At 38.2% G+C, this 25847-nt stretch overlaps 4 protein-coding genes across 5 annotated transcripts; all 4 read left to right on the forward strand.

Moving 5' to 3' along the window:
- The first annotated feature begins 2995 nt into the window (after nt 1-2995).
- On the forward strand, nt 2996-4278 carry LOC115045019 (C-type mannose receptor 2-like). The gene is made up of 4 exons (XM_029504469.1): nt 2996-3016; nt 3324-3665; nt 3762-3856; nt 4143-4278. The coding sequence occupies exons 2-4, from the start codon at nt 3425-3427 to the stop codon at nt 4239-4241; spliced, it is 435 nt and encodes a 144-aa protein (XP_029360329.1). The 5' UTR covers nt 2996-3016; nt 3324-3424; the 3' UTR covers nt 4242-4278.
- A 1881-nt stretch (nt 4279-6159) lies between these two features.
- On the forward strand, nt 6160-8257 carry LOC115045018 (macrophage mannose receptor 1-like). 2 transcript variants are annotated; one of them, XM_029504466.1, is made up of 6 exons: nt 6160-6298; nt 6389-6436; nt 6774-7181; nt 7356-7700; nt 7796-7884; nt 7997-8257. In XM_029504466.1, the coding sequence occupies exons 2-6, from the start codon at nt 6400-6402 to the stop codon at nt 8081-8083; spliced, it is 966 nt and encodes a 321-aa protein (XP_029360326.1). In that variant the 5' UTR covers nt 6160-6298; nt 6389-6399; the 3' UTR covers nt 8084-8257. The 2 variants fall into 2 exon arrangements, with proteins under 2 accessions (XP_029360326.1, XP_029360327.1); XM_029504467.1 differs by lacking the exon at nt 7796-7884.
- A 3175-nt stretch (nt 8258-11432) lies between these two features.
- Nucleotides 11433-16585, forward strand: LOC115044683 (macrophage mannose receptor 1-like). The gene is made up of 6 exons (XM_029503834.1): nt 11433-11496; nt 14284-14331; nt 14714-15121; nt 15428-15769; nt 15866-15960; nt 16247-16585. The coding sequence occupies exons 1-6, from the start codon at nt 11433-11435 to the stop codon at nt 16343-16345; spliced, it is 1056 nt and encodes a 351-aa protein (XP_029359694.1). The 3' UTR covers nt 16346-16585.
- Nucleotides 16586-19227: 2642 nt separating this feature from the next.
- LOC115045365 (macrophage mannose receptor 1-like) lies at nt 19228-23168 on the forward strand. The gene is made up of 6 exons (XM_029505011.1): nt 19228-19291; nt 19645-19692; nt 19970-20377; nt 20695-21033; nt 21130-21224; nt 21538-23168. Exons 2-6 carry the CDS (start codon nt 19656-19658, stop codon nt 21634-21636), a joined length of 978 nt encoding a protein of 325 aa, XP_029360871.1. The 5' UTR covers nt 19228-19291; nt 19645-19655; the 3' UTR covers nt 21637-23168.
- The last annotated feature ends 2679 nt before the right edge of the window (nt 23169-25847 follow it).

Raw genomic sequence — 25847 nt, forward strand, 5'->3', positions numbered from 1 at the left:
CTCGAGGTTATAACCGATGTCTCCGTCAGATGTGTGAGGATCTGTCCGTGTTTTTGAATGATTGCATCCACCTGCTGGAAGTTCAACTTCTGACTGTGTTTTTCTGTTTTCTCCATCATCTCCATCATCCTCCTATTGATTTTTTAGTTCCATAAACTCCAGTGTAGTTTATTTAGAGGTCGGTCCAACTCGTCCAGAATATCTACAAACATCTAGGTGCTCATTGAAGAACGTCACATCTGTTATTTGTCTGTTTTTCTGTTTTCAGTGAAACCAGAAATGGCCAGTTTAGAGATTCTGCTTCTTTTTTTTAAACTGATTTTCTAAATCTGTTACTACGGTAACTGAACGAGAGGTTAAGTTACCTCTCTTTGAGAAACGGCTTGAATTACCCCTCTTTCTCTGGTTTGAGTTACCTCCCTTTGTGAGACGGAAAACTCAACACTTTCCCTAATTTCAGGGTTAACAGAGTTTCCACTAAACCTGCTTTGTGAATCGGCCCTCAGGTTTATTTAATTTAATGTTGATGTTCTTTTGGTTTCCAATTCAACTGCTGAAAAGAGAATAATTCTATGTTTTGAATATATGAAGGCTTTCCTTACTAACCTACTCGTGACAGTTGATTTGATGGAATGTCAAAAATAAATGAGAGAGAGAGACAGTTTTCAGATCAATAGTTGTAATCATTTTACAGCTCTGTATGTCCTCTATCATCAACCCGTAAGATCTGGCTTCGTTTCCAGCTTTCTAAACCAGTTTTATGAGTACCACTGTGTAAACCTGCCAATGAACTGGACCAAAGCTCAGAATTACTGCAGAGAGAAATAACCTGATCTGGCCACCTCAGAAAATGCTGGTGGCTTGGTGAATTTTGGCCACATCATGATACTGGAGTGGCAGCACGGTGGCGTAGTGGTTAGTGCAGTCAAAGAAGGTTCGGTTCCCGGCCTGAGGCCTTTCTGTGCGTTTCCATGTTCTCCCCGTGCCTGTGTGGGTTTCCTCCCACCATCTAAAGACATCGTATTTGGGTTAGTCAGTCACTCTTAATTGTCTGTAGGTCTGGTGTGAGTGTGAATGGTTGTTGGTCTCTGTCTGTCTCTGTGTGTTGGCCCTGTGATGGACTGGAGACCTTTCCAGGGTGACCCCGCCCTCGTCCATTGTGAGCTGGGATTGGCTGCAGCACCCCATTTGACCTTGAAACAGGAAAGAGGTAGAAGATGGATGATACTGGAGGAAATGGAGCTGATCTCCAACTGGACGTTATTTAACACCCTTCAAACTGTGTTTGTGTTGAAAGAAACACGATTAAATGACCTTTGTTTGGTTCCTCATTTGTGTATGAAAATGAGAAAATGAGCTTTCCACAAAATACCAGCGTCTGACTTTTACCTGTGAATGTATGTTCAGAGATGTTGAGTTCAAAATAAAAGACAACATGAAATTATAGAAAAGAGTGATGGAACATTTTTTCTTTTCACTATCCATCTATCAAACCATTAACACGTGGCTGATTACCAATATGTGGAAACCAAAGTGACCTCTGCTGGATTCCTCATTTGTTTATTTAAATGAAAGCCTGAACAGGCTGCATCTGTGTCTCGCTGTCTCAGCTGACGTTGATCTGCAGATCTGAATTTAGCTAATTAAGTCATTCAGTGTTTTGATTACCAAACATCATGGTTATGTAAGGGCTTGCGTTCTCTCACTGGGGTATTTAAAAATTGGGGTTCGCCAATTTTCAGCACAGCAGTTGTTACGTTTCAGAGAGGGGAGCCGACTGTTCCTCCATCCAGCTGAGGATTGTTTCAAACGCTGTTTTTCTTAATTGTAAGTATATCTTACAATGATAGACAATCACAATAATTACTTCTTTTTAACTTTCCATGTATATTATACATAGTATATAGTATACATAATTTGCTATCTTATTGTAAATTTTGACAAAGTTGTGGTCTCCAAGTGGAAATCAGATTTATTTTAACGTTCATAAAAAAGAGTTTTTGTTAATGATTTATATTTACGACCAACAGTTAATATATATTGGACCAAGTCTTAGGCCTGCACTTTCATTTTGTATCTGTTATAATTTAAGGTGGATTTTTGCTTTAACATCTGCTGTCCCAATAAATTAATGTTACTGGAATGATTTTGAATGTGTTTCTCTTTTTGCTTTTCAGGGAAATCCAGAATGCTCTTTACAAAGCTCTTGACTTTTGTCTTCTTTGGTGAGATTTCATTTCAGTTTTATGATTTTGTGTTCCAGTTCATATGAATCATACACCCAAATCCTCAGTCTGTTGTGCATGAAGAAAATGTCAGTGTAGTTTTAAATATTAAAGGAACAAAGGAATCCTCAACAAGCTCTCATTTAGTCAAAATAAAAGCCAATTACCAAAAAAAAAAAAAAAAAAACAGAAATCAAGTAAACCACATTTACTCAAAATGCAAGACAAGGAATTTTACTGTAATGACGTATTTCTGTGCTGCTACTTAAATATGCAGGGACATTTTAGTGAGGAATCTAAAAGTGAACAAACATTTTCTTCTGTAAAGCCAAATAAAATCTGTATTCACACAACTGGACCTTATCTTTATCTCCAACCTTTAGGATTCGGCCTCACTTCCTACTCTTACAAGAGATTTATTGATTACTGTCATGTTGACCAGCCAAAGACCTGGACTGACGCTCAGAAATACTGCAGAGAGAAATACACTGATCTTTTGAGCATTGAAAGCAACGACGACTTAAGATTGATGAACAGCATAAGTGTGCCCACCACATGGTCATGGATTGGGCTGCACGATGACCCAAAATCCTGGAAGGGAGTTATGGGCAAAGATGAAAACTCCTGGAGATGGTCAGCAACGAGTGAAACATCAGAAAACGGCTTCCAGAACTGGGCCCCTACAGAACCAAATAATTTTGGTTCAAATCAGCACTGTGTGCGAATTAGCCCAGAAGGAGAATGGCTCGACATGCGCTGCACTGAACGTCTTCAATTTGTTTGTTACAACGGTGAGATTTTTTTTTTGTTTCTTTTTAAACACATTTTTGCTGACTGACTAAATTCTAATTCGAAGCCTAAAAGAAATGTCTTTACCCCCATGAAGGAGTCTCTCCCTGTATAGAACTAAATTTTTTGTTCCCAGGACTTGGTGATTTTTCAGGTTGTGGTTCACACCAACATACAAAAACTGTAAATGACTTCTCAGTCTTTACAGTCAGACACACTGAAGTCCTGGCTTCAAAAAGATGCTCCAAAAGTTAAGATATTTTTCTGCAGGTTATTGCTGATACTGTCCTAAATCTCTTTCTGTTGTAGATACAAATCCTCCAGGACAAAAAACATACACTTCAGTTCAAACTCTATTGTCATGGAAGGAAGCCCAGGATTACTGCAGGACATACTTCAAAGACCTGGCTATGATCGAGGATGCTGAGGAAAACACCAATGTGATGTCATTGCTGTCAAACGTTCAGGTGTGGATTGGCCTCTACAGAAATCCATGGAGGTGGTCGGATAGGAACAGCAACAGCTCCTTCAGAAACTGGGAGGCCATAGAGCCAAATAGTGAGGGCCAAGAGCACTGTGTTGCAGAGAATTCACAGCGTTACTGGGCTGATTGGAAGTGTGACATTAAACATTTCTTCTGGTGCTACAAAGGTAAAAAATCTCATGAATGCTTTTTGTCTTTGTAATAGCAATGCAATAATTATTTCCCTCATTGATTTGTAGATTTATGTTTGTCTCATTTTCCAGACTTGACAGTGAAGAGGATCCACACCGTGAGCATGAAGTTTCTGACCTCTGCTGACCTTTCAGATCCAGACATTAACATCCAGATTCTCCAGCAGGTAAAACTCCCTCCGATAAATAGAAACCTAAAACTCGGCCATCAGAACTTCTGTCTGTCCATTCATGTGATCAGGTCCAGGATCTAGGGCGTCAGATCCCAGGAGCTTGGGATCAGAGATCAGGGAGATCAGATCTCAGAAATCAGACTCTAGGATTAGTTCCAACGTTCTGCTTTTCCTTCTGCTGTTTTCAAGCAAAACAATGTCTGTACCGACGACCGTTGAAGATCCCGATCAAACACGATCTGTAGTTATTTGACCTGTAGTGTTTCCTTTAATCCTTTAGCTGAGCGAAAGGTTCAACGTTTCAGACAGCAATGTGGCCCTGAAGTGGAAGACTGAACCCAGAAAACAAGACGAAGAGACGGATGAACCCAACAGATAAAGTAAAAGATGTCTGTTTCTAATAGAGTTTGGTATTTGCTTTGTTTTACATATTTTTACATATCATACCTTTCCATCAATTAAAATTAATTCAGATACAGTGATGCTGATTAATTCGTGGCTGTTAACAATGTTTGTGATGCCATTTTAGATGTTTCTTGTTTCGAAATGATATTAATATAAAGGCGTAGTTCAAATGGAAACTTTTAGTTTCAGTGTCTTTGTTCTTTAGACAGTTATTCAGGCAGGTCAGAAAAAGACTTTGTTGTGTATGATCATTGAAAATGTTCTTGTGCGAAATACATTACATTTGGTAGTTGCTTTCATATGGAATTCATCAAATTTCCGAATAATATTCAAACTTTTACCGGGATTGCACAATACAATTTAAATATAAATTAGGGCTGTCTGAGTTACCGTGTTGATCACCGTCAATAAAAAAAGGTTGTGATTAATGTGCTTGGGGTTTTATTTGTTTAATCACATTAATTGCATGCTGCTATTTTGTCCCTTTGCCGCACCCTTAACTCGCCATGTGGACCACAGCAGCTTCCTGATGCTACATTCATCATGGAGATCAACAACTACAATTCTTCTGATGGTTCGTTTAACTAAAAAATAATAATTACCAAAAACACTCATTAGACAATTCAAAAGTAACAAGCAGCTTGTGCAAAGTGGAATTAAAATATTTCATTTTTCATATTTAAGTAAAACTATATTTTTAAAGTAGAGATTGTGTTCGCTCAGGCCTATTACACTTGTTCTAAAATCTAAAAGGGAATTTATTTGCCTTGATTCCCAATCAAGAAACATCAGTGGAAACTATTTTACACTGTTAATGTAGCGCAAAAAAGAAGCAGTTGTGAAGTTTCATTGATGCATCCTATATTTACTGAAAAAAAGAGTGTGTGTCTGTGCTAAAGTAATTTATGAGCAAAATCAACTACATGAATTTACGACCAACAGTTAATATATATTGGACCAAGTCTTAGGCCTGCACTTTCATTTTGTATCTGTTATAATTTAAGGTGGATTTTGCTTTAACATCTGCTGTCCCAATAAATGAATGTTACTGGAATTATTATGAATGTGTTTCTCTTTTTTCTTGTCAGTGAAATCCAGAATGCTGGATTTTTATTATATTATATTACATGAAAGATTGATGAACGGTGTAAGCGTCCAGACAACTGGACTTTATCTTTATCTCCAACCTTTAGGATTCGGCCTCACTTCCTACTCTTACAAGAGATTTATTGATTACTATCATGTTGACCAGCCAAAGACCTGGACTGACGCTCAGAAATACTGCAGAGAGAAATACACTGATCTTTTGAGCACTGAAAGCAACGACGACTTAAGATTGATGAACAGCGTAAGTGTGCCCACCACATGGTCATGGATTGGGCTGCACGATGACCCAAAATCCTGGAAGGGAGTTATGGGCAAAGATGAAAACTCCTGGAGATGGTCAGCAACGAGTGAAACATCAGAAAAAGGCTTCCAGAACTGGACCCCTAACGAACCAAATAATTTAGGTTCAAAACAGCACTGTGTGCGAATTAGCCCAGAAGGAAAATGGCTCGACTCATGATGCTAATGTGGGTAAACTAATTAATAGCATTAAGCTAATATCTACACGCCATGATTAACTGCTGACTGCATTTTCAGGTGAGCTTGATTAAATATTTCTCTAAGAAGAGAAGGAAAACTAATAAAGATGACATTAGTCACGTATCATCAGCCTTTTACTGACTTTACTGACATTTAGTCCGTAATGGAAAACTACAGGGAGAGTCGTAGTCCACGAGAAGGAGGTTTATGTTTACCAAATCTCAAAGGAAGTCAAACTTTGCATATGAAAATAGTCTTATATGTTTCTCGAGGTTATAACCGATGTCTCCGTCAGATGTGTGAGGATCTGTCCGTGTTTTTGAATGATTGCATCCACCTGCTGGAAGTTCAACTTCTGACTGTGTTTTTCTGTTTTCTCCATCATCTCCATCATCCTCCTATTGATTTTTTAGTTCCATAAACTCCAGTGTAGTTTATTTAGAGGTCGGTCCAACTCGTCCAGAATATCTACAAACATCTAGGTGCTCATTGAAGAACGTCACATCTGTTATTTGTCTGTTTTTCTGTTTTCAGTGAAACCAGAAATGGCCAGTTTAGAGATTCTGCTTCTGCTCTCCTTTGGTAAGGTCAAGAAACTCATTAAATGTGGATAAAGTGTCTGTTTGGCTCACATAATATTTCTGAATTGTCATGATGAACTTTTTTTGTGCTTCCTTTTAGTTAGTTGGCCTGTTTTGTTTTGGTTTTTTTAGCAGAAATATTTGTAAAAGTTGTGGAGAATCAGCATGAATCGCTGGATTAAATGATTTTGTGGTGGGATGATGTAATACACACTTATTTCAGATTTACTTTGGGGATTTTTCTTCCTCTCAAATCTCTTAAGTCACTGTTACTATCTTTAACTGTGTCAATTTGTGTAAATTCCCATTTTAATTCTGAAAGCTCCTTCTATCTTCAGGTTGCAGTCTCAGCTCTGGCTCTCAGTTTCCTCCACGTCAGTACCACTATGTTAACTTCACAACGAACTGGAGCGATGCACAGCGTTACTGCAGAGAGCATTACACCGACCTGGCTACCTTTGAAAGCATGGACGATGTAAACATGCTCAAATCCAATTTTTCATCTGATACATGGGCATGGATAGGACTGGAAGATCCTCCAGAGTCCTGGAAGTGGAACATGGGCAATGACACCAACTCCTGGAGATGGTCAGTGACGGGTGAAACCAGCAAAACTGGCTATGAATCCTGGGCACAGACCGAACCAAATAATGAACATGGACATGAAAACTGTGTGTTCACATCGCCTTCTGGACAATGGTTGGATGCGTCCTGTGAAATAACGAAAGGTTTTGTTTGTTTCAATGGTAAGAAAAGATTTGAATTCATGGATTGTGCTGATTTATTGTGTCAGGTGCTGACAGACTGTTGTTATTCACTGATTCATGTCTTAGAAAATGTCTCAGCTAACAGACAGAATATTATATTGTGCGTTATAACACAGGTAAGACAAATTTAACAAACATTTCTGTCTTTTTCAGTCACAGAACAAAACCAGAAGATCTATCAGGTTTACCCACATCTGACAATTTGGACTTCAGCACGAGATTACTGCAGAGAGCATCACACTGACTTGGCCATGATTGAAAACGGAGATGAAAACGCTGAGGTCAGTTCTTTGATTACAGACAGCTCAGGAAGCTGGATTGGTCTGTTCAGAGAGCCGTGGAGATGGACTGACGGATCTCAAAGCTCCTTCAGAAACTGGAGAGAAAACAGCCCGAACAATGCCGGTGGTGAGCAGTTCTGTATAGTTGAAGACACTCAAAGACATGTTTGGGATGACGACGGGTGTGACAAACAGTACGTTTTCATCTGCCATCAAGGTGAGAATTCATAGAAATGAATAAAACATTTTCATATTTGAATTAAACTCAGAACTATGTGTTTGGTTTCAAAATGTTTATTGGACGTCTTTTAGTTACAAAACTCAAACATACCGTGAAAATGACACTTAAAACTGATGTTGACCTGACTGATCCAAATATGAATGGTCAACTTCTCCGGCAGGTAAATTGATTTGATTTTTCTGTTTTCTTTCTTCCCTTTTGTAAAGATGTAAAATAACAGTAAATTGTAGTGATGGAGGAAAAAGCCTTGTGTTTCTTTTATTCCTCCTCAGCTCAGTTTGGTGCTATCAGATCAGGGATGGACTAACTTCACTCTGAGATGGAACATCCAGCCCCAAAAGCTGAAGAAAGAAGACTGATTTGCTCTGTAATACGCAAACTTTACGCATCTACTCAAGGAATCAAGTAGTGCATGAAGATGATCAAATTTACAGCAGTTATCAGACTTTGTGTGGAGTTCAGCAAAAAATTATTAATCAGACAGACATGCCAAAATATCAATCAATCAATATTTCCTATTTCCAAAATCTCAAATGGGAAGATGAGTTCTGGCGTTAAACCAATAGCTTACAAGCCGAAAATATAGTAATGAATAATCAGAGTGATTACTGATTTCAACTAGCATGAGTTGCAGATCTGGAATGTAGCATTGTGTTGTTTTTGTATGTACCAACATAAAATGATGGAATAAATACTGCTATTATTTTAAGTGCTATGTTCATTTTAGTTTTATAGTCACATTGTCTTTTGTTTCATTGGACTTTTGTGTTCTTTGGGTTTCCTATTTTCAATCCTTACTTTTCAGTTCCACTGTTGCATGTACCAAAATATATTCCCTGTGCTGTGTAACATTTGCTGAATAAATGCATTGATAAAAACTGAATAATAGCTTGTGTTGTGTTACTGTAAATATGAAATAGCAGTTTGAGAACCTCTGTTCCACGCAATCATATCAAAACACATGGACTGTGATGTTTATTATTAAGGAGAACTCAGTTTTAATTTAAGCTACATGAATGATGTTGATATGTGAAATGTAGTCAGGTTGGAGTGAAAGAAATGATGTGAAGTTCCAGCAGATTGAGTGTTTGAAAGAGAAAAATAATTTCCCTTTCTTTGTCCGTAATGGAAAACTACAGGGAGAGTCGTAGTCCAGGAGAAGGAGGTTTATGTTTACCAAATCTCAAAGGAAGTCAAACTTTGCATATGAAAATAGTCTTATATGTTTCTCGAGGTTATAACCGATGTCTCCGTCAGATGTGTGAGGATCTGTCCGTGTTTTTGAATGATTGCATCCACCTGCTGGAAGTTCAACTTCTGACTGTGTTTTTCTGTTTTCTCCATCATCTCCATCATCCTCCTATTGATTTTTTAGTTCCATAAACTCCAGTGTAGTTTATTTAGAGGTCGGTCCAACTCGTCCAGAATATCTACAAACATCTGGGTGCTCATTGAAGAACGTCACATCTGTTATTTGTCTGTTTTTCTGTTTTCAGTGAAACCAGAAATGGCCAGTTTAGAGATTCTGCTTCTGCTCTCCTTTGGTAAGGTCAAGAAAGTCATTAAATGTGGATAAACTAGGACCGGGTCAGATGCTTTTGTCCTCATTCCATTTTACTGTTGATTGTTTGCCTATTTATATTCCCAATCGAGAGTGTTGAGCGTTGCGATTTTCTTTCCATATTTTCCAAAACATGAAATGATGTAAGTTGTATCTTTGTTGTTTAGGGCCCACCACTTTTTAGTTTAGCCTGCGTTCCTGCTTACTGTGGCCAACTCCTATTGGCTGTCCTCAAAATGCTAGAAGTCGTCCAATGATGCCATCATGCCATTTGCACAATAATGAATTGGTTGAAATCTTTTACCTGAGTAATCAGAGGGTGTCTGCGGGTTAATCACCATTTCTAAATGTGACATTTGTATCTATGCAGTATTACAACAGTCAAATACAGATGAGTCACATTTGTTTTGTCATCTTATTTTTCAGCTCCATTCTTCTGATAACAGATAACAGACTGATAACAAAAGTAAATGTACATGTATATTTTAGTTTTAGTGTTAGATTTATTTTATTTATATTAACACTTCTGCTCTACCTCGCTGTTATATTTTTATACTTTCCTTCCTTCTTAAGACTCTTGAATGGGAGCATCTGTGACGAAAGTAATTTCCCGCTGGGGATCGATGAAGTATTTTCTGATTCGGATTCGGATGCCACCACAACACCAACATCTTTTTCTTTTCTTTACTGCATAGCTTAGACCATGAACATTTTCTTTTTCTTCCTTGTTTACTTGTTTTGTCCTCATTTTGTTTTATTGGTTCTTATTAATTTATCTATGTAAGCCACTTTTTTCCCCTTTCTTAAAGCAGATGCTGGGATGTGGGAATGATGAAGGTGCTGCCTGCTTTTTGAATTCCCATGCTATTTACTTTGGTCTTACTGCTTTATGATTTAATGTTTAATATCCATATAGATAATTATATATATATATATCCTTTGTGGAGTACAAGCAGCATGGTGTTTAGCTTTGTTTTATTCAGTTTTGTCCTGTCTTGTACTGTACACGTTTGGTTTTTCGTCCTGTATTTGGAAATAAATTTGAAAGAAAAAGAGTGAGAGTTTGATTTTAACATGATGTCATCTTTGGAGCTATGCAGCCAACAGATTTTTTTCTTGAGTCTATTTTCTGGAAGGACTGAACTTATTTCATGTGTTAGATGGTCACTTCTTCTCATTTGGATAATCAAATTAGTTTTTCAAAATTCAGCACAAGACTGGGCTCGTCTCAGAACGCAGTAAACATTTCCTCTGTGATATTTCGGGTTTGCTGAGTTTCAAAAACTGGATTTTAAAAATTTTAAATTTGCGTATATTTACATTGAATTACAATTTCTTATGTAGTTATTATATTTTGTATAATTTAAGTGCACAATCATAATTTCTATGACCTTCCCCTGTATATTGTTAATAATTTGTTATGCACAATTTAACCTTTTGACATCTCACTTTTAGTGTGACTCACCTACAGCTATTTCAACAACTTCATTTTTATGTATTTATAACTTTGTAATTTTAGTGAAATCAGGAGGAGCACTTGTGATTTTGGTAAGAGTTCAGGGGCCAGGTTCACAAAGCAGGTTCAACAAACTGAGTGTAAAGCTGAACCCTGAACTCTGAGTTATGAAACTCCAAATTGTTAGTTCCAGAACAGCAGATTTGTTCAGTTCAGTTGTTCAGTTGGTTCAACTCGGACTGGTTTCACCGGGAGTTAAGCATGTGCGCCACGCAACTATACAGACAGCATCAATGGAGCCCCGATTCAACGAATCACCATGGCAACGGGGAGGAGGAGGGCCACGTTTTTCACCCCAACAGAATTGGACATTTTAATGTGCTCATATGGTGAGTTTGAACATGTTTTTAGAAAGAAGCGCAACACCGCTGCAGCTGCAAAAGAGAGGGAGACGGCGTGGGAGAACATCAGCAATCACAATAATATTACAGAGGAAAACTGCTTGAATGGTGGCCTATTAATTCAATTAGGTGCAGCAGTTTAAGATGAAATATAAAAAAGCTGCTCAAACAGGTAAGACCTCGGCATTATTTTGGTCAAGTTTCTATCTTCCATGGTGGAGCAGACCTTGTAAGTAGGCAATACTCCAAAGATTTTGTTTAAGTATACTGAAACATATCAGTCATCTAGGATGAAGAGCACGAGGAAACAGAGTCTGCTGCCTTTACAGAAGAGATCCAGAAAGGCCTATAAAGGTAACATCTGGATATGTTACTGATGGTTCTCTTCCCATTGTGTGACATTTAGCTGACACTGAAGTATTAACACATTCTCATCTTAACAGGGCCTGGCTGGGCAGCAGCAGGAGATTGACACAGTGAGATGGATGTTCAGTAAAAACCAGAGGGACATTCTGTGGAATTCATGTGCAACTGTATCATTTAACGCCCTCCTTATGTATTCCCAGTTACCAGTAAAAGAGATTTACAAAATTCACCTGCCGAAAAAAAAAAATGACAAAGAAATACAATACTTGGATGGCCAGATTAGGAGGGCAGATCTAGAAACTGGAGCACAAGTTACAGGTGAAGAAGTAGATCCAATGAAACATGTATTATGTCTTTATTTGACTGCTGTGGTGGTAGTGATGAAGATGATGGTGTCTTAATCTCTGAAGTTGCCTTACGAAAGTGCTCTGCATCTCCAACGTTGTACAAAAAACTCTGCGAAACACATCATTTCTGCTGGGATGTGAGAGCATGACTACGGCTGCTAATGCTGCAAATGTAAGGACATGTAAGGAGGTTGTGTATGTAGTTGATGGATTGTGACATGAAACAGTACCGCTCAAAAAGATAATTGTAAATTGTGATTGTAAATGCTAGAACATCTATGTGTGGTCTGATAACAATTTAATGCTGCACCTTCATCCACGGGATCGTTATCAAAAGGACATGCCATGTTAGTGAAAAGCATTGCCTAACGGACTTCTAATGGAAGCCTACTGACTGAATTTTGTAATGATTTTTTACAATAATGGACAGCAGAATTATGCTACGACAAAACTCGCCTGCTGACTGAATGAATGAGGAAATCAAATACCGTGTGTGGTTGAAAGAGGGCGGAGTCAGAGAAAGTGCAGGTTTATTGAGAAAAACCTGGTTCCCACCAGGTTATTTTCTCAATCTGTTACTACGGTAACTGAACGAGAGGTTAAGTTACCTCTCTTTGAGAAACGGCTTGAATTACCCCTCTTTCTCTGGTTTGAGTTACCTCCCTTTGTGAGACGGAAAACTCAACACTTTCCCTAATTTCAGGGTTAACAGAGTCAGAGTTTCCACTAAACCTGCTTTGTGAATCGGCCCTCAGGTTTATTTAATTTAATGTTGATGTTCTTTTGGTTTCCAATTCAACTGCTGAAAAGAGAATAATTCTATGTTTTGAATATATGAAGGCTTTCCTTACTAACCTACTCGTGACAGTTGATTTGATGGAATGTCAAAAACAAATGAGAGAGAGAGACAGTTTTCAGATCAATAGTTGTAATCATTTTACAGCTCTGTATGTCCTCTATCATCAACCCGTAAGATCTGGCTTCGTTTCCAGCTTTCTAAACCAGTTTTATGAGTACCACTGTGTAAACCTGCCAATGAACTGGACCAAAGCTCAGAATTACTGCAGAGAGAAATAACCTGATCTGGCCACCTCAGAAAATGCTGGTGGCTTGGTGAATTTTGGCCACATCATGATACTGGAGTGGCAGCACGGTAGCGTAGTGGTTAGTGCAGTCAAAGAAGGTTCGGTTCCCGGCCTGAGGCCTTTCTGTGCGTTTCCATGTTCTCCCCGTGCCTGTGTGGGTTTCCTCCCACCATCTAAAGACATCGTTATTGGGGTTAGTCAGTCACTCTTAATTGTCTGTAGGTCTGGTGTGAGTGTGAATGGTTGTTGGTCTCTGTCTGTCTCTGTGTGTTGGCCCTGTGATGGACTGGAGACCTTTCCAGGGTGACCCCGCCCTCGTCCATTGTGAGCTGGGATTGGCTGCAGCACCCCATTTGACCTTGAAACAGGAAAGAGGTAGAAGATGGATGATACTGGAGGAAATGGAGCTGATCTCCAACTGGACGTTATTTAACACCCTTCAAACTGTGTTTGTGTTGAAAGAAACACGATTAAATGACCTTTGTTTGGTTCCTCATTTGTGTATGAAAATGAGAAAATGAGCTTTCCACAAAATACCAGCGTCTGACTTTTACCTGTGAATGTATGTTCAGAGATGTTGAGTTCAAAATAAAAGACAACATGAAATTATAGAAAAGAGTGATGGAACATTTTTTCTTTTCACTATCCATCTATCAAACCATTAACACGTGGCTGATTACCAATATGTGGAAACCAAAGTGACCTCTGCTGGATTCCTCATTTGTTTATTTAAATGAAAGCCTGAACAGGCTGCATCTGTGTCTCGCTGTCTCAGCTGACGTTGATCTGCAGATCTGAATTTAGCTAATTAAGTCATTCAGTGTTTTGATTACCAAACATCATGGTTATGTAAGGGCTTGCGTTCTCTCACTGGGGTATTTAAAAATTGGGGTTCGCCAATTTTCAGCACAGCAGTTGTTACGTTTCAGAGAGGGGAGCCGACTGTTCCTCCATCCAGCTGAGGATTGTTTCAAATGCTGTTTTTCTTAATTGTAAGTATATCTTACAATGATAGACAATCACAATAATTACTTCTTTTTAACTTTCCATGTATATTATACATAGTATATAGTATACATAATTTGCTATCTTATTGTAAATTTTGACAAAGTTGTGGTCTCCAAGTGGAAATCAGATTTATTTTAACGTTCATAAAAAAAGAGTTTTTGTTAATGATTTATATTTACGACCAACAGTTAATATATATTGGACCAAGTCTTAGGCCTGCACTTTCATTTTGTATCTGTTATAATTTAAGGTGGATTTTTGCTTTAACATCTGCTGTCCCAATAAATGAATGTTACTGGAATGATTTTGAATGTGTTTCTCTTTTTGCTTTTCAGGGAAATCCAGAATGCTCTTTACAAAGCTCTTGACTTTTGTCTTCTTTGGTGAGATTTCATTTCAGTTTTATGATTTTGTGTTCCAGTTCATATGAATCATACACCCAAATCCTCAGTCTGTTGTGCATGAAGAAAATGTCAGTGTAGTTTTAAATATTAAATGAACAAAGGAATCCTCAACAAGCTCTCATTTAGTCAAAATAAAAGCCAATTACCAAAAAAAAAAAAAAAATACAGAAATGAAGTAAACCACATTTACTCAAAATGCAAGACAAGGAATTTTACTGTAATGACGTATTTCTGTGCTGCTACTTAAATCTGCAGGGACATTTTAGTGAGGAATCTAAAAGTGAACAAACATTTTCTTCTGTAAAGCCAAATAAAATCTGTATTCACACAACTGGACTTTATCTTTATCTCCAACCTTTAGGATTCGGCCTCACTTCCTACTCTTACAAGAGATTTATTGATTACTATCATGTTGACCAGCCAAAGACCTGGACTGACGCTCAGAAATACTGCAGAGAGAAATACACTGATCTTTTGAGCATTGAAAGCAACGACGACTTAAGATTGATGAACAGCGTAAGTGTGCCCACCACATGGTCATGGATTGGGCTGCACGATGACCCAAAATCCTGGAAGGGAGTTATGGGCAAAGATGAAAACTCCTGGAGATGGTCAGCAACGAGTGAAACATCAGAAAACGGCTTCCAGAACTGGGCCCCTAACGAACCAAATAATATAGGTTCAAAACAGCACTGTGTGGTAATTAGCCCAGAAGGAGAATGGCTCGACATGCGCTGCACTGAACGTCTTCAATTTGTTTGTTACAACGGTGAGATTTTTTTTTTGTTTGTTTTTAAACACATTTTTGCTGACTGACTAAATTCTAATTCGAAGCCTAAAGAAATGTCTTTACCCCCATGAAGGAGTCTCTCCCTGTATAGAACTAAATTTTTTGTTCCCAGGACTTGGTGATTTTTCAGGTTGTGGTTCACACCAACATACAAAAACTGTAAATGACTTCTCAGTCTTTACAGTCAGACACACTGAAGTCCTGGCTTCAAAAAGATGCTCCAAAAGTAAAGATATTTTTCTGCAGGTCATTGCTGATACTGTCCTAAATCTCTTTCTGTTGTAGATACAAATCCTCCGGGACAAAAAACATACACTTCAGTTCAAACTCTATTGTCATGGAAGGAAGCCCAGGATTACTGCAGGACATACTTCAAAGACCTGGCTATGATCGAGGATGCTGAGGAAAACACCAATGTGATGTCATTGCTGTCAAACGTTCAGGTGTGGATTGGCCTCTACAGAAATCCATGGAGGTGGTCGGATAGGAACAGCAACAGCTCCTTCAGAAACTGGGAGGCCATAGAGCCAAATAGTGAGGGTCAAGAGCACTGTGTTGCAGAGAATTCACAGCGTTACTGGGCCGATGGGGACTGTCACCTGGCATATTTTTTCTGGTGCTACAAAGGTGAAATATCTCATGAATGCTTTTTGTCTTTGTAATAACAATGCAATAATTATTTCCCTCATTGATTTGTAGATTTATGTTTGTCTAATTTTCCAGACTTGACAGTGAAGAGGATCCACACCGTGAGCATGAAGTTTCTGACCTCTGCTGACCTTTCAGATCCAGACATTAACATCCAGATTCTCCAGCAGGTAAAACTCCCTCCGATAAATAGAAACCTAAAACTCGGCCATCAGAACTTCTGTCTGTCCATTCATGTGATCAGGTCCAGGATCTAGGGCGTCAGATCCCAGGAGCTTGGGATCAGAGATCAGAGAGATCAGATCTCAGAAATCAGACTCTAGGATTAGTTCCAACGTTCTGCTTTTCCTTCTGCTGTTTTCCAGCAAAACAATGTCTGTACCGACGACCGTTGAAGATCCCGATCAAACACGATCTGTAGTTATTTGACCTGTAGTGTTTCCTTTAATCCTTTAGCTGAGCGAAAGGTTCAACGTTTCAGACAGCAATGTGGCCCTGAAGTGGAAGACTGAACCCAGAAAACAAGACGAAGAGACGGATGAACCCAACAGATAAAGTAAAAGATGTCTGTTTCTAATAGAGTTTTGTATTTGCTTTGTTTTACATATTTTTACATATCATACCTTTCCATCAATTAAAATTAATTCAGATACAGTAATGCTGATTAATTTGTTGCTGTTAACAATGTTTGTGATGCCATTTTAGATGTTTCTTGTTTCGAAATTATATTAATATAAAGGCGTAGTTCAAATGGAAACTTTTAGTTTCAGTGTCTTTGTTCTTTAGACAGTTATTCAGGCAGGTCAGAAAAAGACTTTGTTGTGTATGATCATTGAAAATGTTCTTGTGCGAAATGCATTACATTTGGTAGTTGCTTTCATATGGAATTCATCAAATTTCCGAATAATATTCAAACTTTTACCGGGATTGCACAATACAATTTAAATATAAATTAGGGCTGTCTGAGTTACCGTGTTGATCACCGTCAATAAAAAAAGGTTGTGATTAATGTGCTTGGGGTTTTATTTGTTTAATCACATTAATTGCATGCTGCTATTTTGTCCCTTTGCCGCACCCTTAACTCGCCATGTGGACCACAGCAGCTTCCTGATGCTACATTCGTCATGGAGATCAACAACTACAATTCTTCTGATGGTTCGTTTAACTAAAAAATAATAATTACCAAAAACACTCATTAGACAATTCAAAAGTAACAAGCAGCTTGTGCAAAGTGGAATTAAAATATTTCATTTTTCATATTTAAGCAAAACTATATTTTTAAAGTAGAGATTGTGTTCGCTCAGGCCTATTACACTTGTTCTAAAATCTAAAAGGGAATTTATTTGCTTTGATTCCCAATCAAGAAACATCAGTGGAAACTATTTTACACTGTTAATGCAGCGCAAAAAAGAAGCAGTTGTGAAGTTTCATTGATGCATCCTATATTTACTGAAAAAAAGAGTGTGTGTCTGTGCTAAAGTAATTTATGAGCAAAATCAACTACAAGGATTTAATCACTTCTGAGTTTTTGTCTGCATGTGTGTGTTTTTGTGCGTACACACCTGTCTCTGTATGGAGTAAACTACATGGATTTAACTCTGTCTGGGTGTGTGTGTCCATGTGTGTCTGTTTGTGTCATTGTGCATGTTTGTCTGTGAGTGGGTACTTCTGTATATGCCAGTCAGTGTCTCTGTGTGTGTCTGTGTCATTTGATGAGCAGCTCTCAGATCAGAACAGTCTGCACCTGCAGCTGTCACCTGTAGCTCAGGGTTGCCGTGACAACGCCCTGAGGGCAGAGGCTGAGAGCTCAAACTGAGGCCATTTCTGTGAAAACAGTGACTCTTATCAGAAAACTGAGCAGATCGTGACCGGCACAACAATTTCTGGAAGCAGTGTGTGCTTTTTGGGGTTTTTGGAGCCTAAAATGAGGACAAGAGAGCGACCGTTCTCCTGAGAAGCTGCATCGGAGCGAAAGGGAGAGATGGAAGATGGACAGATCACATTCTGTTCGTCCGACTGTTAAAACAGACACGTTGTCTGAAACAGGACAAGAATCTGCACTATGATGGCAAAATGGTCAATCTAGCAGCCGTCAGGTTGATTTAAAGATAATTTTCACCTCGTCTTTCCACTCTAGTGAATCTTCACACCCATCAAGCTCTGAACATTTGACGCCATACGCACCTATTACAAAATGAAAATTTCTCAAAACTCGGCACGACCAAACATAACAGACATTCATTCTTTCTTTTCTTTTTTTTTTTTTTTAGCAATCTTTTCATAATTTGCACCGCCCAAAAATACATATTCTGTAGAGAAAGTACACAGACCACCAATCAAGACCAAGCCACAAACTGAAATATATTCTGATCAGAGTCTATAGATTTCTGTAACAATGGACTGCTTTAACGGTCCATTGACTCTGTTCAGGGCCCCAAGGCTCTAATAAGTTAAACATTGCACCTAACTTTAAATTGTGGACCTGTGAGCTCATCTGTGATTACAAAAAGTGACTAAATGTTTCTGTTTTGAAAGCAGAAACCTCAATCCTAATCAAGGTCACCTTTATCGTTTGAATCATTTGCATATTTAAATGTTTAGGTCAGCTCTGGATGTTGCAGGAAATGGAGCTGATCTCCAACAGCAGGTCATTTAACACACTTCTTCTACAGTCAAACTGTGTTTGTGTTGAAAGAAAAACTATTAAATGACCTTTGTTTGGTTCCTCATTTGTGTATGAAAATGAGTAAATGAGCTTCTCACAAAATACCAGTGTCTGGCCTGACGTGTATGTGTTCAGAAATGTTGTTCAAAATAAAAGACAACTAACACACATTTTTTACTTTTCACATTATCTATCCATCAAACCATTAATTCATTGTTAAATATCATTATTAAGAAAGCAAAGAGGCCTCTTTTAGATTCCTCATTTGTTTATAATCCGGACAAAAACAGTAGCACAGACCTGGCTCCATCTCTGTCTCGCTGACTCAGCAGATGTTTACCTGCTGATCTGAATTTAATATTTTTTTGTCATATTGCAATATTATGTTGTCACAAGAAAGAAGACATTAAGGTGAGAATGAGACAAATGAAGCTGTTTAATGTCATTAACTATGGTTTTCTGTAAACTCCAAAGGAACAACTTAGGGAACCATAACAAGTATATGATAAATTGATCACAGGGTCTCCTTTCCTCTGTTTTGAGCGATCATGGCCAAATATTTGTTTATATTAAAATTAATCACTTCAGCTGTAAATGATGGTTGTCCACTTAATAAAATTCACTTGGGTGATGATTTCTTATTCCGTCACATACAATTTAGTGCCCAGTGTTTTGATTACCAAACATCATGGTTATGGAAGGCCTTACCTTTTCTCACTGAGGTATTTAAAATTGAGTTTGCAATATTCAGCAAAGCAATTGTTACTTTCCAGAGACCGGAGCTGACTGTTCCTCCATCCAGCTGAGGATTGGTTCAAATGTTGCTTCTTCTAATTGTAAGTATATTTTTCTATGATCTGAACTACTATACTATCACAATTATTACATTTTTTAACTTTTGTCTACGTTTAATCAACCTCCCATGTATATTACACATGGAAACAATAACAATAATTTATTATATTATTGTAAATTTTGACAAGGTTGCGGTCTCCAAGTGAAAATAAGATAAAATTTAATGTTCTTAAAAATGCTTTCAAAATCCCAACAATATTTAATATATATTGGACCTATAACTTCAGTTTTGTATCTGTTATTATTTAAGGTGGATTTTTACTTTAACATCTGCTGTCCCAAAAAATAACTGTTACTTGAAGTATTTTAACTTCTTTCTCTTTTTGCTTCTCAGTGAAATCAAGAATGCTCTTTTCAAAGCTTTTGACATTTGTCCTCTTCGGTGAGATTTAATTTCAATTAAATTCATTAATTACATTTCTGTTAATTAAATTTTAATTTGAACAGTAAAACATTCCCAGCTCAAGCACATTTTACCAGAATGTATTAAAATCAAAAGAATTTTACTGTAATGACGTATTTCTGTGCTGCTACTTAAATCTGCAGGGACATTTTAGTGAGGAATCTAAAAGTGAACAAACATTTTCTTCTGTAAAGCCAAATAAAGTCTTGAGACTGTATTCAGACAACTGGACTTTATCTTTATCTCCAACCTTTAGGATTCGGCCTCACTTCCTACTCTTACAAGAGATTTATTGATTACTATCATGTTGACCAGCCAAAGACCTGGACTGACGCTCAGAAATACTGCAGAGAGAAATACACTGATCTTTTGAGCATTGAAAGCAACGACGACTTAAGATTGATGAACAGCGTAAGTGTGCCCACCACATGGTCATGGATTGGGCTGCACGATGACCCAAAATCCTGGAAGGGAGTTATGGGCAAAGATGAAAACTCCTGGAGATGGTCAGCAACGGGTGAAACATCAGAAAACGGCTTCCAGAACTGGGCCCCTACAGAACCAAATAATTTTGGTTCAAATCAGCACTGTGTGCGAATTAGCCCAGAAGGAGAATGGATCGACAGGCGCTGCACTGAACGTCTTCAATTTGTTTGTTACAACGGTGAGATTTTTTTTTTTGTTTGTTTTTAAACACATTTTTGCTGACTGACTAAATTCTAATTCGAAGCCTAAAAGAAATGTCTTTACCCCCATGAAGGAGTCTCTCCCTGTATAGAACTAAATTTTTTGTTCCCAGGACTTGTGTCCTTGTGTTATTTTTCAGGTTGTGGTTCACACCAACATACAAAAACTGTAAATGACTTCTCAGTCTTTACAGTCAGACACACTGAAGTCCTGGCTTCAAAAAGATGCTCCAAAAGTTAAGATATTTTTCTGCAGGTCACTGCTGATACTGTCCTAAATCTCTTTCTGTTGTAGATACAAATCCTCCAGGACAAAAAACATACACTTTAATTCCCATTCTAGCGTCATGGAAGGAAGCCCAGGATTACTGCAGGACATACTTAAAAGACCTGGCTATGATCGAGGATACTGAGGAAAACACCAATGTGATGTCATTGCTGTCAAACGTTCGGGTGTGGATTGGCCTCTACAGAAATCCATGGAGGTGGTCGGATAGGAGCAACAGCTCCTTCAGAAACTGGGGGGTTTTGGAGCCAGATAACTTTGGTGGTCAGCACTGTGTTGCAGAGAATTCAGTACGTTATTGGGCTGATCGGAACTGTGACATTAAACGTTTCTTCTGGTGCTACAAAGGTGAAAAATCTCATGAATGCTTTTTGTCTTTGTAATAACAATGCAATAATTATTTCCCTCATTGATTTGTAGATTTATGTTTGTCTCATTTTGCAGACTTGACAGTGAAGAGGATCCACACCGTGAGCATGAAGTTTCTGACCTCTGCTGACCTTTCAGATCCAGACATTAACATCCAGATTCTCCAGCAGGTAAAACTCCCTCCGATAAATAGACAATTAATTCTCTGGACTTACTATCTTAACTTCTGTCTGTCCATCAGCGTCACATGATCATAGAGCACTTGGGATGAGACATAGACCTAGGGCGTCAGAGATCAGAGAGATCAGATCTCAATATCAAGTTCTCAGAAATCAGACTCTAGGATTAGTTCCAATGTTCTGCTTTTCCTTCTGCTGTTTTCAAACTAAAACAAGACAAAAAAAAACCAAACAAACAAAAAAAAACATATTATTTATAATAATATAATAATATAATATTATAATATTTCCTTTACTTCCTCAGCTGAGCGAAAGGTTCAACATTTCAGACAGCAATGTGACCCTGAAGTGGAAGACTGAACCCAGAAAACTAGACAAAGAGACGGATGAACCCAACAGATAAAGTAAAAGATGTCTGTTTCTAATAGAGTTTTGTATTTGCTTTGTTTAACATATTTTTACATATCATACCTTTCCATCAATTAAAGTTAATTGAGACACAGTTTCTTTCTAATATAGTTTCAAAAGGCATGATGTTTGGAACTAATGAAGCATTTAGTGACAGATTGAGTGAGTAATTTGCCGTGTTTATGCTTGTGTGTTCATATATACACACACACACACACACACACACACACACACACACGTCTTTGGTAAGTGGTGTGTTTTACATTTTCATCTTTAAATATATATATATATATATGGCTTTGAATTCAAAATGTATTAGTCCTTTATTAATCCTTTGAATATCTGGGGTTTGGATTACTGGTTAGCACACAAAACTGTTACATTTACACAAATTGTAACATTAACAATTTAATGGACATTAATGAATTCAAGTTAATTGCCACACAGTGATGCTTAATAATTCATGTCTCTTCATATTGTTTGTGGTTTATAAATTGTAATAATTTAAGGTGAGCAGACTTCTGAAATGAAATGGGGGACACCTTCAACATGGGGGTAAAAAATCTAATCATTAATAAATAAATAACAGGGACAATTACTTATTTATGTATTTTGACAATGCGTATTAAAGAAAATGAGTAGCTAATAATAAATTTTAAAACTTGTTGTCCCGACCCGAGTTCAAGTTCAAACCTCTTAAACAATCACTTCTGGCTCCGAAAAAGAAAATAAAGTATGTTGTTGTCATCTCCTGGTAATCTAAACATCACCATCAGTATCTACACCTTCACCAACAGCAGAGACACTTTGGCGGTTAGCATTGTTAGCATTGTTAGCATTGTTACCATTGTAGCTTCAGTTCACATAAACAGACGCACTGTATCAAAATCATCCTCATTTTTCTCCCTTACCTCCCCCACACACAGCCAACTCTACTGCAAGTTCAACAAATAAATAAGTTCATAAACGACTGACCGTAACGGCGGCCGGTTTGTTGCCTTCATCTTGTTTGTCTGTTAGCGAAGCCTCCAACGGCAGACGGTTCTGCCGCCCGCCTATTTTGTTTCCGGGTGCCGCGCATGCGCAGTCTCATATTAACCGTTGCACATTAGATTAACTGGCTACCGTAATAACTAGAGTTTAAACCTGCGCGCAACCTTTTTCTCCTCCCCCATTCAAAAGAGGGACTTTTCGGGGACAGCTTTTACCGCGAAAAATCGGTGACGTCTGGTGACCCCATAAGAATTAATATAAAGACTTTGTTCAGAACTTAAAAATTAGGTTTAGCTGCTATTATTATTATTATTATTATTATTATTATTATTATTATTATTATTATTGAAACTTTCTTTTGGCTAAATGCATTATATTGTGTTTGGTTTGTTTTTATGTGGCATTCATCAGATTTTCTAATATTAAAATTCCTGAACAATATGATTCATTCATTCATTCATCTACTACTTATCTGTTTCTGGGGCCAGTCCCAGCTCACTCTGGGTGAGGGCAGGGTCAACCTGGACAGGTCGTCAGTCCATCACAGGGCCAACACACAGAGATAAAGAGAGACCAACAACCACTCACACTCAGACCTACAGAGAATTTAAGGTCACAAAATAACCTAAACATGATGTCTTTGGACGGTGGGAGGAAACTGGAGTACCAGGAAGTAACACATGCAGGCACAGGGAGAACATCCAAAGTGGCCGGGAACGGAGCCAACAACCTTATATATATATGCATATACATATATATATATGTATATATATACACAATATTATTTAGATATAAATATAAGTTTAACACGGCACATAGATTTAAATTTTAGAACAGTGAGCTCATCTGTGATTACAAAAGTGACTAAATGTTTTAGTTTTCATGACCAAACCTTAATCCTAGTCAAGGTCACCTTTGTCATTTGAGTCATTTGTATATTTAAATGTTAAGCTCATCAATGGATGCTTCACTGACAGGCCTCTCATGAAAAAGTGAGGGATTTGAACTTGATGTGCCTAAATTGAAATGCTGATTGTTATCAATCTTCTGCCATGTCATTGTTCTTCCATTTATTTAAAGTTAAATTATTTCATTTCAGCTGTAAATGACGGTTGTCTGATTAATAAATTCAGTATGCAGAGTTCAGTTTGGTGTCTTGTGCCATTCATGTCATTTACTTTCTCATTGATATGTTAACTACACAAGCCAGAAGATTTAAGGGAGAAGGTGGAGCTGCGGAGGAGTGAGGGATGAATCTGAACTACTCTGTACTTGATCCTGATTATCAGGCAGTCTGGAACAGTCTGTCACTCACACATTAGCCATGGTTTTATTGTCTGTGGTCTATTCGTGGGAAAAGACACTGACTCACCTACAAGCTCAGGTTGTTAAGGAAGGGGCCTCCTTAGGCAGCCTAGCTAATTTTTCTCCTTCCATTTGACCTTATTTTAGTTATGACATAAGACAGCTTTAAAACACGGGTCTAGCTACTCTAACCCAATCTGAATCCAAGAAATTCTGTCCATAAAATTATGAACAGTGCTGATGACAAAGGGGAGCCCTGAGGGAGTCCAGCCTGAGCCAGGCACTGTTTTCACTTGCTGCCAGCAACACAAACCAGATTCTGACTCCAACAGTACGGGGATTGACTTACCTGTAGCAGCAGCGGGCCGTTCACCCCTTATTCCCAGAGCACCTGCCACAGGGACACAGTCTTCTCCAGATCCACAAAGCCCATGTACAGGTTGGCCAAACTCCAACACCCCCTCTGGATCCATGTGTGAAGAGACCTGGTCCGGCGTTCCCCAACCTGGGAAAAAAAAAAGACCCACATATTTTTCCTCCCACCAGTTTTCAAAGGTGGGGGTTGAAGACCAACCTGACTGAGTCCTCTGCCAGATGTATTGAGCAGAAACTCAATATTCGTTTGGTCCTGCAGGGTCTGTCAGACCTCCACCCCCTCCAACTGATCCAACCCACCATCAGATGGTGATCATGAGACAATTCAGCTCCTCTCTTCTGTCCAAAACATACAGCTGCAGATCAGCCGATACGACACCATTTGAATTCAGATCAAGCAGACAGTTACGCCCAATCCATGCCCTCCAGCTCACGCTGTCATTTCCCACGTGAGCGTTGAAGTTCCCAAATTGAGCACTGGTATCCCCAGTAAGGAGGGTGGGTACTCTGAGCGTGTGCCTGGCACACTAAGAACCAGCCACCGTCAGGACCCGTTCCCCAACCCAAAGGGGCCGGGACACAACCTTTCATCAGGTTAAACTCCAACACACCGCTACAGAGCTGGGGGTCTCTAAGGCTGGTAGCCTGACCTCAATACCACAATCTTTTCTTTTCTTACATAGTTTTTAGACACATATTCATACAGTTAATTAAAAGCCATGCTGTGGATTTTTGTGAGGGGGGATTGAAAAAATGAAGACTGAAAAGACTGCTATTAAAGTTTACAAACTGCCTTAAGTCCCACAAAAAATGGTTAAAAGTACTAAACTTCCTTTTTGGGAAACAAATCTGAAAAAGCATGCTGGAAGTCAAACATGGGAAATTTGGCCACATCATGATACTGGAGGAAATGGAGCTGATCTCCAACAGGACGTCATTCAACACACTGTGTTTGTTTTTAAAGAAACATGATTAAATGACCTTTGTTTGTTTCCTCATTTGTGTATGAAAATGAGAAAACTAGCTTTCCACCAAATACCAGCGTCTGACTTTTACCTGTGAATGTTTGTTGAGTTCAAAATAAAAGGCAACTAATATGAAATAATTGTAAACAGTGATGGAACATTTTTTTTCTTCTCACTATCCACCTATCAAACCATTAACGCATAGTTGATTACCATGATGTAGAAACCAAAGTGACCTCTGCGGGATTCCTCATTTGTTTATTTGAATGAAAGCCAAAAACTGTATCACAGAACTGGCTCCATTTGTACATAAACATATTGCACATTTACTTTTCTGTAAATGTTGATTATAAAACTGTTTCCTTTTAATATATATATATATATATATATATTTACGCTGTCAGTTAGGTCAAGAGTTCACGAAGTGATGTGACACTGAGGTGGAAGATTCAACCCAGAAAATGAGAGTCTTATGTGATTAGTTGTGAACCAGTGCATGATAAATTGATCACAGAGTCTCCTTTCCTCTGTCATGGCCGAATATTTGTTTATATTAAAATTAATCACT

This window comes from Echeneis naucrates, chromosome 6, assembly GCF_900963305.1.
Source record: "Echeneis naucrates chromosome 6, fEcheNa1.1, whole genome shotgun sequence".
Lineage (NCBI taxonomy): Eukaryota > Metazoa > Chordata > Actinopteri > Carangiformes > Echeneidae > Echeneis > Echeneis naucrates.

Coding starts and splice junctions, on each gene's coding strand:
- LOC115045019 (XM_029504469.1), top strand. CDS start 3,425: ATGATCGAGGATGCTGAGGAAAACACCAATGTGATGTCATTGCTGTCA. Junction 3,666..3,761: donor TTTCTTCTGGTGCTACAAAG/GTAAAAAATCTC, acceptor CTCATTTTCCAG/ACTTGACAGTGAAGAGGATC. Junction 3,857..4,142: donor ACATCCAGATTCTCCAGCAG/GTAAAACTCCCT, acceptor TTAATCCTTTAG/CTGAGCGAAAGGTTCAACGT.
- LOC115045365 (XM_029505011.1), top strand. CDS start 19,656: ATGCTCTTTTCAAAGCTTTTGACATTTGTCCTCTTCG. Junction 19,693..19,969: donor TTTGACATTTGTCCTCTTCG/GTGAGATTTAAT, acceptor TCCAACCTTTAG/GATTCGGCCTCACTTCCTAC. Junction 20,378..20,694: donor TCAATTTGTTTGTTACAACG/GTGAGATTTTTT, acceptor TTTCTGTTGTAG/ATACAAATCCTCCAGGACAA.
- LOC115045018 (XM_029504466.1), top strand. CDS start 6,400: ATGGCCAGTTTAGAGATTCTGCTTCTGCTCTCCTTTG. Junction 7,182..7,355: donor AGGTTTTGTTTGTTTCAATG/GTAAGAAAAGAT, acceptor TGTCTTTTTCAG/TCACAGAACAAAACCAGAAG. Junction 7,885..7,996: donor ATGGTCAACTTCTCCGGCAG/GTAAATTGATTT, acceptor ATTCCTCCTCAG/CTCAGTTTGGTGCTATCAGA.
- LOC115044683 (XM_029503834.1), top strand. CDS start 11,433: ATGAAGAGCACGAGGAAACAGAGTCTGCTGCCTTTACAGAAGAGATCC. Junction 11,497..14,283: donor ATCCAGAAAGGCCTATAAAG/GTAACATCTGGA, acceptor TTTGCTTTTCAG/GGAAATCCAGAATGCTCTTT. Junction 15,122..15,427: donor TCAATTTGTTTGTTACAACG/GTGAGATTTTTT, acceptor TTTCTGTTGTAG/ATACAAATCCTCCGGGACAA.